A 15,597-nucleotide genomic window follows, 5' to 3' on the forward strand; every position below is an offset into this window, starting at 1 on the left:
TAGCTAGCTGCTGGTGAGATTATTTTTCCTGTTCCTCATCATTACTTTGATGTAATCATATGCGCCACCTACTGTACCGGAGGAGTGCTCGACCACAGCGATGTTGGAGCTACAATAAGCATGTTATTTGGTGTAAACAATATTTCATGTTAAAAAAATAAAAATAATAATAAAGCATTTCACTATTTGTGGTATTTCTAATAGAAATAAACGACAAAAACAGTTCATTGACTAAAAAATGTCAATTTCAACAGTATGACAGACTAGCCTACAATACATTGATATGAATTCCATTTAGATCTTTACAGTTTATCAGTCTAACTGTAAATATATTGTTGAGAGGCAAAGGGAAATTTGAATTCTTAATTACTGTACTTTGGTTCACCACTGCATCAATACAAATTCATAAGGATGTAAAAAAGAAAATCACCTGTAATAACTCACACATTATCAATCCACTCTGGACCAGGCATCAAGCAAATTGAACTAAACCACTACACACAGAGGGTAGCGTTAAATGTGGAAACCAATCAAACTGTCAAAAACACATGGACCCAGTTTTCATATGAAAACCCCAGAAGTGTGGAGTCATTCCCCTTACAACTATGGCCAGGAGTTTTTTACTGGTCTGATCACGTCGTGAGGGAAAACTCCTGGCCCTGCGAATCATTGCGCCAGGTGGAGTAGTGTGAAGTTGCCTCTAGAAGCTGATCTTGGGTCCGTTTAGGATTTTTTTTCACTAATAGTTAAGGTTAGGATTGGGAGAGAGGAATCTGATCCTAGATCTGTACCTAGGAGAGTGTTGAAGAGGAGGTGCTTCTTCATGTGGCCAGACTGGGTGAAGCACTTCCCACAGTAGACACATTGAAACGGTTCCCCTCCGGCGTGCACCCTCTCGTGCATCTTCAGCTGTTGGCTGTGGGAGAAGCGCTTGGAGCAGTGGCTGCACCGGAGCTGCCTCTTGGCCGAGCAAGACGTTGGCTGTTGCGGCTGATTTTTAATGCCCTTCGATGAAGAAGTGGAGCCTCTGTAGACAATCGCGAAGGTGGCTAGCTTACTTATTTGGGGAACCTGGCGGAGAGTAACCCTTGGGGATGAAAAGCTGTTTCGGGTGGACAGTCCGTTGAAATCTGGCAACTTCAACCTCGATCCTACAGTTCTCCCTTGCTCTTCGTTGTGAGTGTCAGGGGGACACTTCTCGGTCTGTCGACTCTATTGCCCCTCCGTGTCCCCATGTTCGACAGTAGATTTGGCCTGAAAAGAGGAGGGAGGAATTAAGTTGACAGGCATGAGCTCTACAAAGATTTCAAACAAATGCATGTCTATTATAACTCAGCTATGGCTAGGCTATATTATTGATCCAATGGATTTAATTAAGTTGTTAATTTACTGACTCAACTCATGGACACAGAACATCTAAATCTTCTCTGTCCTCAAAACATATACAACGAATATTGGACTGCATTAATTTCCTGTACTTTTTAAAGGAAAATGTATTTTCCTTCGAACTGCATGATTTCATTTGGAAGCAATGTGAGAATATATATAGATAGGGTCAATATATATTTAGGGTCAATTTATACAGTATTTAGGGTCAATCTATATAGGGTTAATCTATATAGGGGCAATATATACAGTACCAGTCAAAAGTTTGGACACACCTACTCATTCAAGGGTTTTTGTTTATTTTTACTATTTTCTACATTGTAGAATAATAGTGAAGACATCAAAACTATGACATAACACATATGGAACCATGTAGTAACCAAAAAAGTGTTTAAAAAATCAAAATATATTTGAGATTCTTCAAAGTAGCCACCCTTTGCCTTGATGACAGCTTTGCACTCTTGGCATTCTCTCAACCAGCTGCATGAGGTAGTCACCTGGAATGCATTTCAATTAACAGGTATGCCTTGTTAAAAGTTAATTTGTGGAATTTCTTTCCTTAATGCATTTGAGCCAATCAGTTGTGTTGTGACAAGGTAGGGGGGTATACAGAAGATAGCCCTATTTGGTAAAATACCAAGTCCATATTATGGCAAGAACAGCTCAAATAAGCAAAGAGAAACGACAGTCCATCATTACTTTTAGACATGAAGGTCAGTCAATACGGAATATTTCAAAAACTTTTCTTCAAGCCCAGTTGCAAAAACCATCAAGCGCTATGATGAAACTGGCTCTCATGAGGACCGCCACAGGCAAGGAAGACCCAGAGTTACCTCTGCTGCAGAGGATAAGTTAATTAGAGTTACCAGCCTCAGAAATTGCAGCCCTAATAAACGCTTCACAGAGTTCAAGTAACAGACACATCTCAACATCAACTGTTCAGAGGAGACTGTGTGAATCAGGCCTTCATGGTCGAATTGCTGCAAAGAAACAACTACTAAAGGACACCAATAATAAGAAGAGACTTGCTTGGGCCAAGAAACACGAGCAATGGACATTAGACCGGTGGAAATCTGTCCTTTGGTCTGATGAGTCCAAATGTGAGATTTTTGGTTCCAACTGCCGTGTCTTTGTGAGACGCAGAGTAGGTGAACGGATGATCTCCGCATGTGTATTTCCCACCGTAAAGCATGGAGGAGGAGGTGTTATGGTGTGGGGGTGCTTTGCTGGTGACACTGTCTGTGATTTATTTAGAATTCATGGCACACTTAACCAGCATGGCTACTACAACATTCTGCAGCGATACGCCAACCCATCTGGTTTGCGCTTAGTGGGACTATCATTTGTTTTTCAACAGGACAATGACCCAACACACCTCTAGGCTGTGTAAGGGCTATTTGACCAAGAAAGAGAGAGATGGAGTGCTGCATCAGATGACCTGGCCTCCACAATCACCCAACCTCAACCCAATTGAGATGGTTTGGGATGAGTTGGACCGCAGATTGAAGGAAAAGCAGCCAACAAGTGCTCAGCATACGTGGGAACTCCTTCAAGACTGTTGGAAAAGCATTCCAGGTGAAGCTGGTTGAGAGAATGCCAAGAGTGTGCAAAGCTGTCGTCAGGGCAAAGGGTTGACTGGTACTGGATATTTAGGGCCAATACACAGGTAACTGAGAAAATAAAGGAAACACCAGCATAAAGTGTCTTAATAGGGCGTTGGGCTACCACGAGCCAGAACAGCTTCAATGCACCTTGGTATAGATTCTACAAGTGTCTGGAACTCTATTGGAGGGATTCAACACTATTCTTCCACGATATATTACATCATTTGGTGTTTTGGTGGTGGAAAACGCTCTCTCAGGTAACGCCCCAGAATCTCCCATAAGTGTTCAATTGGGTGGAGATCTGGTGACTGAGACGGCCATGGCATATGGCTTGCATCGTTTTCATGCTCATCAAACCATTCAGTGACCACTTGTGCCCTGTGGATGGGAGCATTATCATCCTATGAGGGCAGAGCAATGGTAGCCAAAATAATGGCCTGCCCAGCATTATTATACTTAATTAACTCAGGAACCACACCGTTGCGGTAGCACCTGCTTTCAATATACTTTGTATCCCTCATTTACTCAAGTGTTTCCTTTATTTTGGCAGTTACCTGTATATTTAGGGTCAATCTCTATAAGGTCAAGAAGCACAATGGAATTATTAGAAAAATATTATTTATTGATGGAATTATAGGAATGAATAAACAAACAGCAATAGCCATTGGTCAAATTGGTACAAAAGAACAGACAGTTTTTCACTCTCACAGTACAATGTCAGTATCTGTTAATAAGTCCCCTGATATGTCATGCCAAAATAAGTCCTGCACGCAGTATTATTAGAAGAACACAACCATTATCAACCTTAACAGTCAATGTGAGTGATGCTGTTGGCCTTGAAGGAGCCAAAAAAAATGTAAGTCTTTGTAGAAAATGTAAATATGAACCACGTTGTATTGTAGATGTATGAGACCAGGGCAAACATCCTGCAGACATATGACTACATTAGAACAAATTACGTTTGAACTGATGATATTGCTATAACAGCTTTTTTTCATAGGAATCTCTTGCTTCTGTATCAGTTGTCAATGATGAAGCTTCTGATGTCTTTTCAGATTGCCGGAATGGGAGAACCTGCGCCCGCACTGTGCACAACTGAAGGGCTTCTCCCCGGTGTGTACATTCTGGTGCACTTGGAGCTTGCTGGGGGACACAAAGCTCTTCTCACACAAGGTGCAGGCGTATCCCCGCTTTCTGGTGTGGATGACCATGTGCTGCCGCAAGTCGCTCTCGTGGACAAATGTCTTATGGCAGCTTGGGCAACCGTACGGTTGTTCTACGGTGCCAAGTCTAACGTCTGTTGCGAGAATACTCAAGTGAGAGGAAGCTGTGGCACTTGGTCTAAAATGGCCGACAGGAAGTGAGGAATGAGCTGGTTGTTGAGTTCCTCTTCCTGGTATTTCAGTGTGTGTATGGAGGCTTGCCAATGAGTGCCAACTAAAGTTGTTGGCCTCACCTGCATTTCCTGTGCCAAAATGCGTGCCTGTATTTTTCTCTGTGTGCCGGAGGCTGGGTGAAACCAATTGCGTCGTGGCTCTCATCGAATCGGGGTGTACGGGGTGAATCGATGGTGCGTTCCCCTCAAACACTCCCACTCCCTGCCTATTTCCAGTCCCATTGACCTGTGGTGTAGTAGCTGTTCCCACCTGACCCCACTCAAAATCTCTATCTACCTGCTGCCCACTGGATACAGAGTCAATCACTATCACATGTTCTGATGAGGAATGGAACCTGTGGTTTTCTAACCCTACACTTCTCATTTCTATGGCAGAGCTAGTCTGTGTTTCTGGGCCCACTTGGCCACTCCCTAGGTCCATTACTTTAGTATGAGCAGCAGAGGCACCATCATCAGTCACTACTACCTCTCTCAACACCTGGTTTAAAGAATCTCTTAGAAGATTGAAGCCCCCATTCATGTCCCACTTTATGTCCAGACTCTGTCTCTCTGCTCTGGGTTCAAATCCTGTGTGCTGCTGGGCTCCCTGGTTCACATTCCCTGTTTCTGATTGGAGGAGGACGGCGTCAGATCCACTGACCTCCATAGCGGTGTTGATGTAGTTGTTATAGTTGTTGCCTTTGGGGCCTCTGGGCTGGAAGGCGGGGTCCTCTGTGGTGGCTGCAGCCGGTTGGGTGGTTAGCTCTCTGCTGCCCTCCACTGTTCTGGCTGGGTGGCTGGACCTAGAGTCCTGGTCATCTGCTTCTCCCTCCACCTTGATGATCAGCAGGTCTGGTTCTCCTGACTGCTGATGGGGTTAAGTGGGAGAGATGAGTGAGTGAGACAGAGCATACACTATCTACTGAATGGAGATATGGACATGACATTTGATTTAGTGAAATGTATGGCCTGCACAGAGCCCTGACCTCAACCCCATCGAACACCTTTGGGATGAATTGGAACGCCGACTGCGAGCCAGGCCTAATCGCCCAAAATCAGTGCCCGACCTCACTAATGCTCTTGTGGCTGAATGGAAGCAAGTCCCCGCAGCAATGTTCCAACATCTAGTGGAAAGCCTTCCCAGAAGAGTGGAGGCTGTTATAGCAGCAAAGGGGGGACCAACTCCATATTAATGCCCATGATTTTGGAATGAGATGCTCGACAAGATACTTTTGGTTATGTAGTGTATATTAAAAGACTGTGTTTTCATTAATTTGATTACATACTCTTGAATCCCATTCAAAAACAGCAAGTGACATGATCCAGGAAGTAGGCAGGACTTTCGAGTCACATGCGATGAATACAACGGGTGTAGATTTTGGAGTCTATTCAATCAGATCCGCTTTAGCCGACATCCACATAGCGGTTATTTTGGCGTGTTGGAGGTGAAACTGCGTTAGAGCTGTCAAATCCACAACCGGCTCCTGGCATTATACCTAAAGCGGACATCGCCATTGGCTGAACGGAGTCGCATTAAGAGAAATCCCATGCAGCCTTGTTAAATTGGAACACTGGAATGTGACATGTAATCTACACCTCTATTAGGATGATAGAAATCCTCATTATTTTGTTTAATGATTTTTCAATTTGAGCGTAATTATTTCTAAATAGCCTACACTTTCATGTTCTGAACTTCTAACGCGAGTGGGGCGGGTGTGGCTTTGTGACAATGATAGCAAGACCAGCTGCTCACCGATTTGATGGCTCCAACTTAGTTCCACCTCGAACACAGCCAAAACACCTGCTATGCGGCTGTCTGCTATCGCAGGTTAAAGCTTGATCTGGTTAGAGCCAGTTGGCGCTGTTCTGTGAAGGGAGTAGTACACAGCGTTGTACGAGATCTTCAGTTTATTGGCAATTTCTCGCATGGAATAGCCTTCATTTCTCAGAACAAGAATAGACTGACGAGTTTCAGAAGAAAATTATTTGTTTCTGGCCATTTTGAGCCTGTAATCGAACCCACAATTGCTGATGCTCCAGATACTCAACTAGTCTCAAGAAGGCCAGTTTTATTACTTCTTTAATCAGCACAACAGTTTTCAGCTGTGCTAACATAATTGCAAAAGGGTTTTCTAATGATCAATAAGCCCTTTAAAATTGGATTACCAACCCAACGTGCCATTGGAACACAGGACTGATGGTTGCCTATAATGGGCCTCTGTACGCCTATGTAGATATTCCATAAAAAATCAGCCGTTTCCAGCAACAATAGCCATTTACAACATTAACAATGTCTACACTGTATTTCTGATCAATTTGATGTTATTTTAATGGACAAAAAAATTGCTTTTCTTACGAAAATAAGGACATTTCTAAGTGACCCCAAACTTTTGAACGGTAGTGTATATATATACTAATATATATATAAAAATAATAATAATAATAACAATAAAAATAGCGTATTGCTATAACCTAACTGACATAAAGCTTATCCATAGATTGTTTTCAATAGGAATCTCTTGCTTCTGTGTCTTTCTGTGTCTAGGGCTGGCACAATTACTGTATAACCGTGTAACCGATGGTTATGGATGAAGACCGTCATGAAAATTAAATTAACCATCATCGCATTTTAAAAAATGACAACATGTCGTTTTTTTTTTTTGGGGGGGGGGGGGGGGGACGTACAGCTGACTGAAAACGGGACGGTCAGGCATTCGTTTGGTGGAGTCCGTTTCTGCAGTCAATCCACAGCCATTCACTGGTTGAAATCAGTTGATGATAGGACTTATACAAGTTGTAAATGCAACAAGCACTGATATTGTATAATATTTGAACACTCACAGCTTTCCAATAAAACAAACATTGAGACATTTATGGTCTGTTTAGATATATTTTAAAGGCTATTTATACAGAAAATGTGTATAAAACCTGTATAAACTGTATTTATAATTATATGACTATATTTTAGGTTAACAATAATTCTATTACACAAATCCTGATACATCACATGCCATACTTTAATTGTTCTGCATAAATACAAGCAGGAAATACAGTACATGCAGTAAAGAGGTCAATGGAACTCGACCAAAACAATGGGAATGCCATGGAAACGCGTGGGCGGAAAATGCATTGGGGGAAAGATTCCGAATCTCCTCATTGCCCCCCAGCTAAATTATCCCACATTTAGCCTATTGTTTATGTATGTATTCCACACTATGTTGAGGTAAACATCAGAGTATAATGCACGTATGGATGTCAACCCCAATATACAGTACCAGTCAAACATTTGGACACACCTACTCATTCAAGGGTTTTTCTGTATTTTTACTATCTTTTACATTGTAGAATAATAGTTAAGACATCAAAACTATGAAATAACACATATGGAATCATGTAGTAACCAAAAAAGTGTTAAACAAATCAAAATATATTTTCTATTTGAGATTCTTCAAATAGCCACCCTTTGCCTTGATGACAGCTTTGCACACTCTTGGCATTCTCTCAACCAGCTTCACCTGGAATGCTTTTCCAACAGTCTTGAAGGAGTTCCCACGTATGCTGAGCACTTGTTGGCTGCTTTTCCTTCAATCTGCGGTCCAACTCATCCCAAACCATCTCAATTGGGTTGAGGTCGGGTGATTGTGGAGGCCAGGTTATCTGATGCAGCACTCCATCACTCTCCTTCTTGGTCAAATAACCCTTACACAGCCTAGAGGTGTGTTGGTTCATTGTCCTGTTGAAAAACAAATGATAGTCCCACTAAGCGCAAACCAGATGGGATGGCGTATTGCTGCAGAATGTTGTGGTAGCCATGCTGGTTAAATGTGCCATGAATTCTAAATAAAACACAGACAGTGTCACCAGCAAAGCACCCCCCACACCACCTCCTCCATGCTTCACAGTGGGAACCACACATGCGGAGATCATCCGTTCACCTACTCTGCGTCTCAAAAAGACACAGCGGTTGGAACCAAAAACCTCATCAAAGACTCATCAGACCAAAGGACAGATTTCCACTGGTCTAATGTCCATTGCTCGTGTTTCTTGGCCCAAGCAAGTCTCTTCTTCTTATTGGTGTCCTTTAATAGTGGTTTCTTTGCAGCAATTCGACCATGAAGGCCTGATTCACGCAGTCTCCTCTGAACAGTTGATGTTGAGATGTGTCTGTTACTTGAACTCTGTGAAGCATTTATTAGGGCTGCAATTTCTGAGGCTGGTAACTCTAATGAACTTTGGGTCTTCCTTTCCTGTGGCGGTCCTCATGAGAGCCAGTTTCATCATAGCGCTTGATGGTTTTTGCAACTGGGCTTGAAGAAACTTTAAAAGTTCTTAATGTTCCGTATTGACTGACCTTCATGTCTTAAAGTAATGATGGACTGTTGTTTCTCTTTGCTTATTTGAGCTGTTCTTGCCATAATATGGACTTGGTATTTTACCAAATAGGGCTATCTTCTGTATACCCCCCTACTTTGTCACAACACAACTGATTGGCTCAAATGCATTAAGAAGGAAAGAAATTCCACAAATTAACTTTTAACAAGGCACACCTGTTAATTTAAATGCATTCCAGGTGACTAACTCATGAAGCTGGTTGAGAGAATGCCAATAGTGTGCAAAGCTGTCATCAAGGCAAAGGGTGGCTACTTTGAAGAATCTCAAATATAAATTATATTTTGATTTGTTTAACACTTTTTTGGTTACTCCATGATTCCATATGTGTCATTTCATAGTTTTGAAGTATTCACTATTATTCTACAATGTAAAAAATTGTAAAAAATAAAGAAAAACCCTTGAATGAGTAGGTGTGTCTAAACTTTTGACTGGTACTGTATGTTCATGTTATCTTCATCAATCAACTGCATTACAGTTGAAAACGACTTTGACAACCACCAATGATTTCTCTATGCTAGCGATGCTAACAGCTTATACGAACGGGAGTTAGCATTTAGCAGTCACTTCTTCTAAACCTGAAAAGGGACTACTTCTAAATGTTCTGCAGCAAAAACAGCCAAATATATCAAAATCGGACTTTAGTAACCACATTGTGGACCTTTTACAATACATAAATCATGACGACTTTGTTAGATCAGATTTGTTGAACGTGCGCCAATCTGGCGTCCTTCTTCTATTCCCCACGGTCTGCGTTCCATTGACCTCTTTACCGCATCTATGCATCCCCTCTGCCTTTACTACCATTCATTCCAATTAGACTGGTTTGGATTTCTCCCTGACCACAATGGCTGCCATTTTCACTCCATTCTAGAACTTTGAGGGTTCATGACATAGCCCCTCTAGTAATTTCATAGGATCTCTATGGTTTCTGCTGTAACATGGACTCTCCAACATGATGAAACATTGTTGCTCCTTGCTGAAACAAGTCAGGAGCAAAGGAGAAAATGTGCGTCCTTTGCTATTCAAACGGTTATAATGGTGACCGCGGTTATTGGGCTGATCAATTACCGTCATCCAAAACTCCCTGACCATCACAGCCTTTGTCAGTTCTCAATGATGAAGCTTCTGATGTCTTTTCAGATTGCTGGAGTGGGAGAACCTGCGCCCGCACTGTGCACAACTGAAGGGCTTCTCCCCAGTGTGGACGTTCTGGTGCATTTGGAGATGGCTGGCGCACACAAATCTCTTCTCACACAAGGTGCAGGAGAACGCTCGCTTTCTGGTGTGGACAACAGCATGCTGCCGCAAGTCACTCTCGTGGACAAACTTCTTATTGCAGCTCGGGCAACCGTACGGTCGTTCTACGGTACCAGGTCTAACGTCTGTGGCGAGATTACTAGAGTGAGAGGAAGTTGTGGCGCTTGGTCTAAAATGGCAGACAGGAAGTGAGGCATGAGCTGGTTGTTCAGCTCCTCTTCCTGGTATTTCAGAGTGTCTATGGAGGCTTGCCAACGAACACCAACTAGATTTGTTGGCATCACCTGCATTTCCTGTGTCAAGATGGGTGCCTGTATTTATCTCTGAGGGCCAGAAACGGGGTGAAACCAATTGCATAGTGTTGTCTCTCATCGATTCGGGCTGAATCATTGGTGTGTTTCTGTTAAACACTCCCACTCTCTGCTTATGTCCAGTCCCATTGACCTGTGGTGTAGTAGCTGTTCCCACCTGACCCCACTCAAAATCTCTATCTACCTGCTGCCCACTGGATACAGAGTCAATCACTATCACATGTTCTGATGAGGAATGGAACCTGTGGTTTTCTAACCCTACACTTCTCATTTCTATGGCAGAGCTAGTCTGCATTTCTGGGCCCACTGGGCCACTCCCTAGGTCCATTACTTTAGTGTGAGCAGCAGAGGCACCATCATCTTTTAGGAGATTGAGGCCCCTGTACACGTCACACTTTGTGTCCAAACTCTGTCTCTCTGCTCTGGGTTCAAATCCTGTGTACTGCTGTGGTCCCTGGTTCACATTCCCTGTTTCTGATTGGAGGAGGATGGCGTCAGAACCACTGACCTCCATAGCGGTGTTGATGTAGTTGTTATAGTTGTTGCCTCTGGGGCCACTGGGCTGGAAGGCGGGGTCCTCTGTGGTGGCTGCAGCCGGTTGGGTGGTTAGCTCTCTGCTGCCCTCCACTGTTCTGGCTGGGTGGCTGGTCCTAGAGTCCTGGTCGTCTGCTACTCCCTCTTCCTTGATGATCAGCAGGTCTGGTTCCCCTTCCTCTGTCTCTGCTGACTGCTGATGGGGTTAAGTGGGAGAGATGAGTGAGTGAGACAGAGCATACACTATCTACTGAATGGAGATATGGGCATGACATGGGATTTCCTCATCCCCAGGCGGAAGTGTCTGGTGTCCGAGACTAAAACAGACATAGGTCTGTGACTGACTGAAATCAGCTGTTAAAATTGGGCGTTACCTCATCACTTGTAGCATCCATATGCTTTGATGGAGAGACATCCTCTTGGTCCACGTCTATGGGCTGTCTGTCTCTTTGAATGCTGCTGTTCCCAAAACTCCTGTTGGAAAGTCTGGCTCTGCTTTGCCAAGTAGGTCCTGGAAATATAGGGGGAGGTTAATTTGACCCCATCCATCAATGGTGTTTTACAAAGTACAAAGCAAGCATAATGCATTCATGACGTATGTTATGTGTCAATAGAGCTAGAAGGATCGTAGCTGTGTTGACAGTACAAAGTAAGCATGATATATCCTGTATGGAATGTCAATAATACCGCTCAACCTGGTCTCAGAGCATTTCATATTATTCTGTATGTAAATCCGAGATACTTTTTAGTATGATATGTTATGTTTTGTATGGTATGTATTAATTTACCGATTTCGCACGATATATTACGAATTACAATTCATATTATATGTTACGAATTTGCTAAAAGTACAATATATTACATATTCGCAAAACGTACAATATGTTACAAATTTGCTAAACGTATGATATGTTACAAATTCTAGCTAGGTGGCTAAGGTTAGCTAGCTCGCTAATGTTAGCTAGGCTAGGGATTAGGGTTAAGTTTAGGAGTTAGGTTAAATGGTTAAGGTTAGGGGAAGGGTTAGCTAAAAGGGTTAAGCTTAGACGAATGGTTAACCACCCTCCTTAAGTGACCATCTGTCTTATGTAACCATACCAAACGTAATATATCATACTATAAGGAGTAACTTGGTTTTACGTAACGAATAATACGAAATGATATGAGACCAGGTTGTACGACCAGGTTCTAACTGTATTGACATTACATACATCATGGACTATTATGCTTGCGTTGAACGTCGTAAAACAAAATTGATGGATGGGGTCAAATTAAAGATGAACGATTTAGGCTATGTGCACACTGTCAAATTCACCATCACCTGTCATTGCCTTCTCTCGATTGTTGTGTCTGTTCAGCAGGCGTATTCCATGGAAGCGATTGTGGACGGACCCCTCTGAAGACTTTGTTTTCTCCGCTCGTAACCTCGCGACCTGAAGTTCCATCAGTTTCATTTTCCTCCTGAGAAATTCGTTCTCCTTGTGGCTTTGGGAAATCTCCAGATGTACAACGGCATAGCCATCGTCAACAATTTTGCAGATTTCGGCTACAGCCGCGTTGGCTAGCACCTCCATGATTGAGGCTATCTGCCCCTGGAACTCGACCACGGAACCCGACATTGTCCAAGACGCTTTTGGCCCCTTTTCAATTAAACAGTCTTTATGTTTTCTATGTTATGGTAATTTACAGTTATCTAGCTAGCTATTAAAATAAAGAGAATCATATCAGAAACTACACATCGTTAGCTAGCTTTGTTTTTAGCTGGTGAGATTATTTTTCATTTTCCTAGTAATGTAATCATATGCTGAACTGTAGAGTTGAAAGTTGGACACCGCCACCTACTGTACAGGAGTGCTCCACAATAACAATGTTGTAGCTATGTAATAAACCAGGTGTTCTCTGGTGTAAACAATATTTCATAATTTTTAAAAAGCAATAACAACAGTATGACTGACATTAAATTGATATTAATTCCATCCATCACATCTCTATAATTTGCTTGTAGACATTAGAATTGTTAAATACTGTTCTTTGGTTTGCCACTGCACCAATACAAATTCATAAGGATGTTTAAAATCTTCACCTGTCATAATTCATACATTATCAATCCACTCAATCGCATTGGCTATTTATCCTTCTATATTCAAATATATTTTTTCTTTCTACTGTTACATTGTTCAGAGTTAGAAAGTGGTTACTTAAGAGTGCATTCTCAGTGTGGTGCTTCAGTTAGTTTGGAGGCTAGTATTAACCCTTAGTATACTCTTCGATTTACTTTATATTTATTGAAGGCATTTATGTATTCCTTTGAACGTCATGTTGTATGAAGATTGTGTATTTGTGTACTTGAACTAAATAGTAAATAGTCATTGTTGAAGGGAAAAGTGTGTGTTTGATTTAATTCACTGCTTTAATGAAAGTCAAAGAAGGCTGATTTGTATAAAACGTTTGATTCCTTTTAGTAGCAGCTATGATACAGCAGGTGGCAATGTTGGAACTAACATAAATATTGTGTGTTGCAACCTTTATTTTGGAAAAAGATCGAGGAAGTAGCCTACATCTTCTCGTTTCCGGAACAAAAACAAACAAAAAAGAGATGTGTTCGAAGCGTACTGTCTGTCTATGGTGTGAAGTCTCCGGACATTGACCGAACACTGCATTGCAAATGAGCTAGTAAGCCTATACTATAAGTGTTTAACATAGAAATAGTACCAAGCCAAGGGAATGTCCAATACCGTCGCCTTTCATGCTCAGCTAGCCTCCATCATTGAGGTTTTGGCGAATGCAGCCGTTGCAGAAATCTGCAAACTTGTAGATGACGGCCATGCTGCCTTACGTTTGGAAATTTCCCATAGCCAGAAAGAAATCGATAACCTGCGGAGGAAGCTGCTTTTGACAAAGTTCCAGAATTCTAGACGGAGCGCAGAGAGATTCGGAGCCCTGCGACGCACAGTTCACAGGCGAGTGGACACCGATCATGTTGCCCGGGGAAGAGAGAGCTTCGTAGGAAAGCCAACAGGTAGACTTGGATATTGTAGTTTTTTTTAACCTTATTTCAACACATTCAAAATAATTTGTAATGTAACGTTTATGAAGGGTTCTCTTTTCTGGTGCAGTGGAAAATCGTTTTGCCTACAGTGAAGGAGGCAACTTTATGCAGGATGTCACCAACCGGAGAGACTCAGGACGCACAGCGACAGACCAGGATGGGGGCATGCAGGTCAGTTGTCATGGACATGGTCAAATTGATTATTTGGGTTCTCATATTTCAAATGTTGGTGGGGATATTTTTCTAATAAAAATGTTTCTGCTGAATACAAAAACACAGATGGCAGACATGCAAGAGGCACCGCTTATCAAAATGGAGAACCTTGACACCAGCATAACAGAAGGTATTATGCAACTTATCAAATCTATGCAATTTACACTTTATGTTGAGTAAAGCCTTCAATGTTTGTTGCCGTATTTGATTAACTTCTTAGTCATAACCCATCATTAATAAATAAGGCAAAGAAGAATCAGTCTCCACTACAGGAAGCTGATGTTGTGCTTTACTTTGCCCCATTTCAGAGATTGTCCAACCGGTCAGTGAGAAGATCGTTGTGGCAGAACCAGGTGCTTCGTCATCTACTGAAACCACAGACCTTCTGGACCAGCAGGGCAACAGACACAGAGCTCCAGACACCACACTCAATATAGAACCTGAAAACCAGACGTTCCAGCATCCAGCGTCACCATACAACAGAGCAAGGCAGGACCATCAGGTTGCTAAGTGTGTGACCTGGGAAACTGACCATCAACCCATGGCATACAGCCTGTCTCAATGGAGAGAGAACCAAGAGACTGACAACCGAACTGTGAATGCTCCTCACAATGCAGGGCCAGACTCCAAGAGGCTGTCTGAACATCCAGAGAGGAGAGGGGCACCTGGTAACTCTGGGGTCTGCATGTCTGCTTTGGGCTCTCTGGACTGGCTGCCTGATGTGATGCTGATGGACTCGGTTCCTATTAAAGTGGAGGCAGATATGAGTTCAGAATGGAGCATAACGGGTCAAGAGGTGACATCTGGAGAGGTCTATTCAGAGCGCAGGCAGCTTGTGGACAACAGAGGAAGAGGGGGAATGGAGTCTGGACAGACAAAGTGTCCCAATGACACTCAAAACACAGAGCAAGGGACAACTGTAGGATCAAGATCCAAGTTGCCAGATTTCAACGGACTGTCCACCCCAAACAGTTTTTCATCCCCAAGGGTTACTCTCCAACAGGTTCCCCAAAGAGGGAAGCAAGCCCCCTTCCCGAATTTCAACAGAGGCTCAACTTCTTCATCAAAAAGCATGGAAAAGCAGCCGCAACAGTTAACGTCTCGCTTGGCCAAGAGGCAGCTCCGGTGCAGCCTCTGCGGAAAGCCCTTCCCCCAGCCGGCATACCTGCGGAGGCACATGCGGGTCCATACGGGGGAGAAACCATACGGCTGCAGCCACTGCACCAAGCGCTTCTCCCACAGCCACCAGCTGAAGATGCATGAGAGGGTGCACACTGGAGAGAAACCGTTTCAATGTGTCTACTGTGGGAAGTCCTTCACCCAGTCGGGCCACATGAAGAGGCACCTCCTCGTCCACACTGGCAGCAGGCCACAGGACGTTGGGCTGCCCTGAGTGTTCCAGGGTGAAGTTTCCCCTAGGTACAGATCTAGGATCAGCTTCCTCTCCCCCAATCCTAACCTTAACCATTAGTGGAA

The 15,597-nt window shown here is 43.0% G+C and overlaps 2 protein-coding genes across 5 annotated transcripts; one reads left to right on the forward strand and one right to left on the reverse strand.

The window, feature by feature from the left end:
• Nucleotides 1-105: 105 nt before the first annotated feature.
• Nucleotides 106-12,672, reverse strand: LOC311110481 (uncharacterized protein). 4 transcript variants are annotated; one of them, XM_084189041.1, is made up of 5 exons: nt 12,181-12,672; nt 11,234-11,370; nt 10,834-11,055; nt 5,027-5,233; nt 106-1,254 (listed from the first exon to the last, which is right to left on the reverse strand). In XM_084189041.1, the coding sequence occupies exons 1-5, from the start codon at nt 12,476-12,478 to the stop codon at nt 1,213-1,215; spliced, it is 906 nt and encodes a 301-aa protein (XP_084045167.1). In that variant the 5' UTR covers nt 12,479-12,672; the 3' UTR covers nt 106-1,212. The 4 variants fall into 4 exon arrangements, with proteins under 4 accessions (XP_084045167.1, XP_084045168.1, XP_084045166.1 ...); XM_084189042.1 differs by having other exon boundaries at nt 181-1,254; nt 5,027-5,230; nt 12,181-12,670; XM_084189040.1 differs by lacking the exon at nt 106-1,254 and having other exon boundaries at nt 3,623-5,230; nt 12,181-12,670.
• A 699-nt stretch (nt 12,673-13,371) lies between these two features.
• On the forward strand, nt 13,372-15,597 carry LOC311110488 (uncharacterized protein). Its single transcript, XM_084189048.1, has 4 exons — nt 13,372-13,878; nt 13,976-14,079; nt 14,188-14,251; nt 14,430-15,597. The coding sequence occupies exons 1-4, from the start codon at nt 13,584-13,586 to the stop codon at nt 15,512-15,514; spliced, it is 1,548 nt and encodes a 515-aa protein (XP_084045174.1). The 5' UTR covers nt 13,372-13,583; the 3' UTR covers nt 15,515-15,597.

The sequence above is a fragment of the Coregonus lavaretus genome (assembly GCF_964263955.1).
Source record: "Coregonus lavaretus genome assembly, contig: SUPER_35_unloc_6, whole genome shotgun sequence".
In the NCBI taxonomy this organism is placed as follows: domain Eukaryota; kingdom Metazoa; phylum Chordata; class Actinopteri; order Salmoniformes; family Salmonidae; genus Coregonus; species Coregonus lavaretus.

Coding starts and splice junctions, on each gene's coding strand:
- LOC311110481 (XM_084189039.1), bottom strand. CDS start 12,478: ATGTCGGGTTCCGTGGTCGAGTTCCAGGGGCAGATAGCCTCAATCATG. Junction 11,371..12,180: donor TCGAGAGAAGGCAATGACAG/GTGATGGTGAAT, acceptor CTATATTTCCAG/GACCTACTTGGCAAAGCAGA. Junction 11,056..11,233: donor TGGATGCTACAAGTGATGAG/GTAACGCCCAAT, acceptor TAACCCCATCAG/CAGTCAGCAGAGACAGAGGA.
- LOC311110488 (XM_084189048.1), top strand. CDS start 13,584: ATGTCCAATACCGTCGCCTTTCATGCTCAGCTAGCCTCCATCATTGAG. Junction 14,080..14,187: donor ACCAGGATGGGGGCATGCAG/GTCAGTTGTCAT, acceptor ACAAAAACACAG/ATGGCAGACATGCAAGAGGC. Junction 14,252..14,429: donor TGACACCAGCATAACAGAAG/GTATTATGCAAC, acceptor GCCCCATTTCAG/AGATTGTCCAACCGGTCAGT.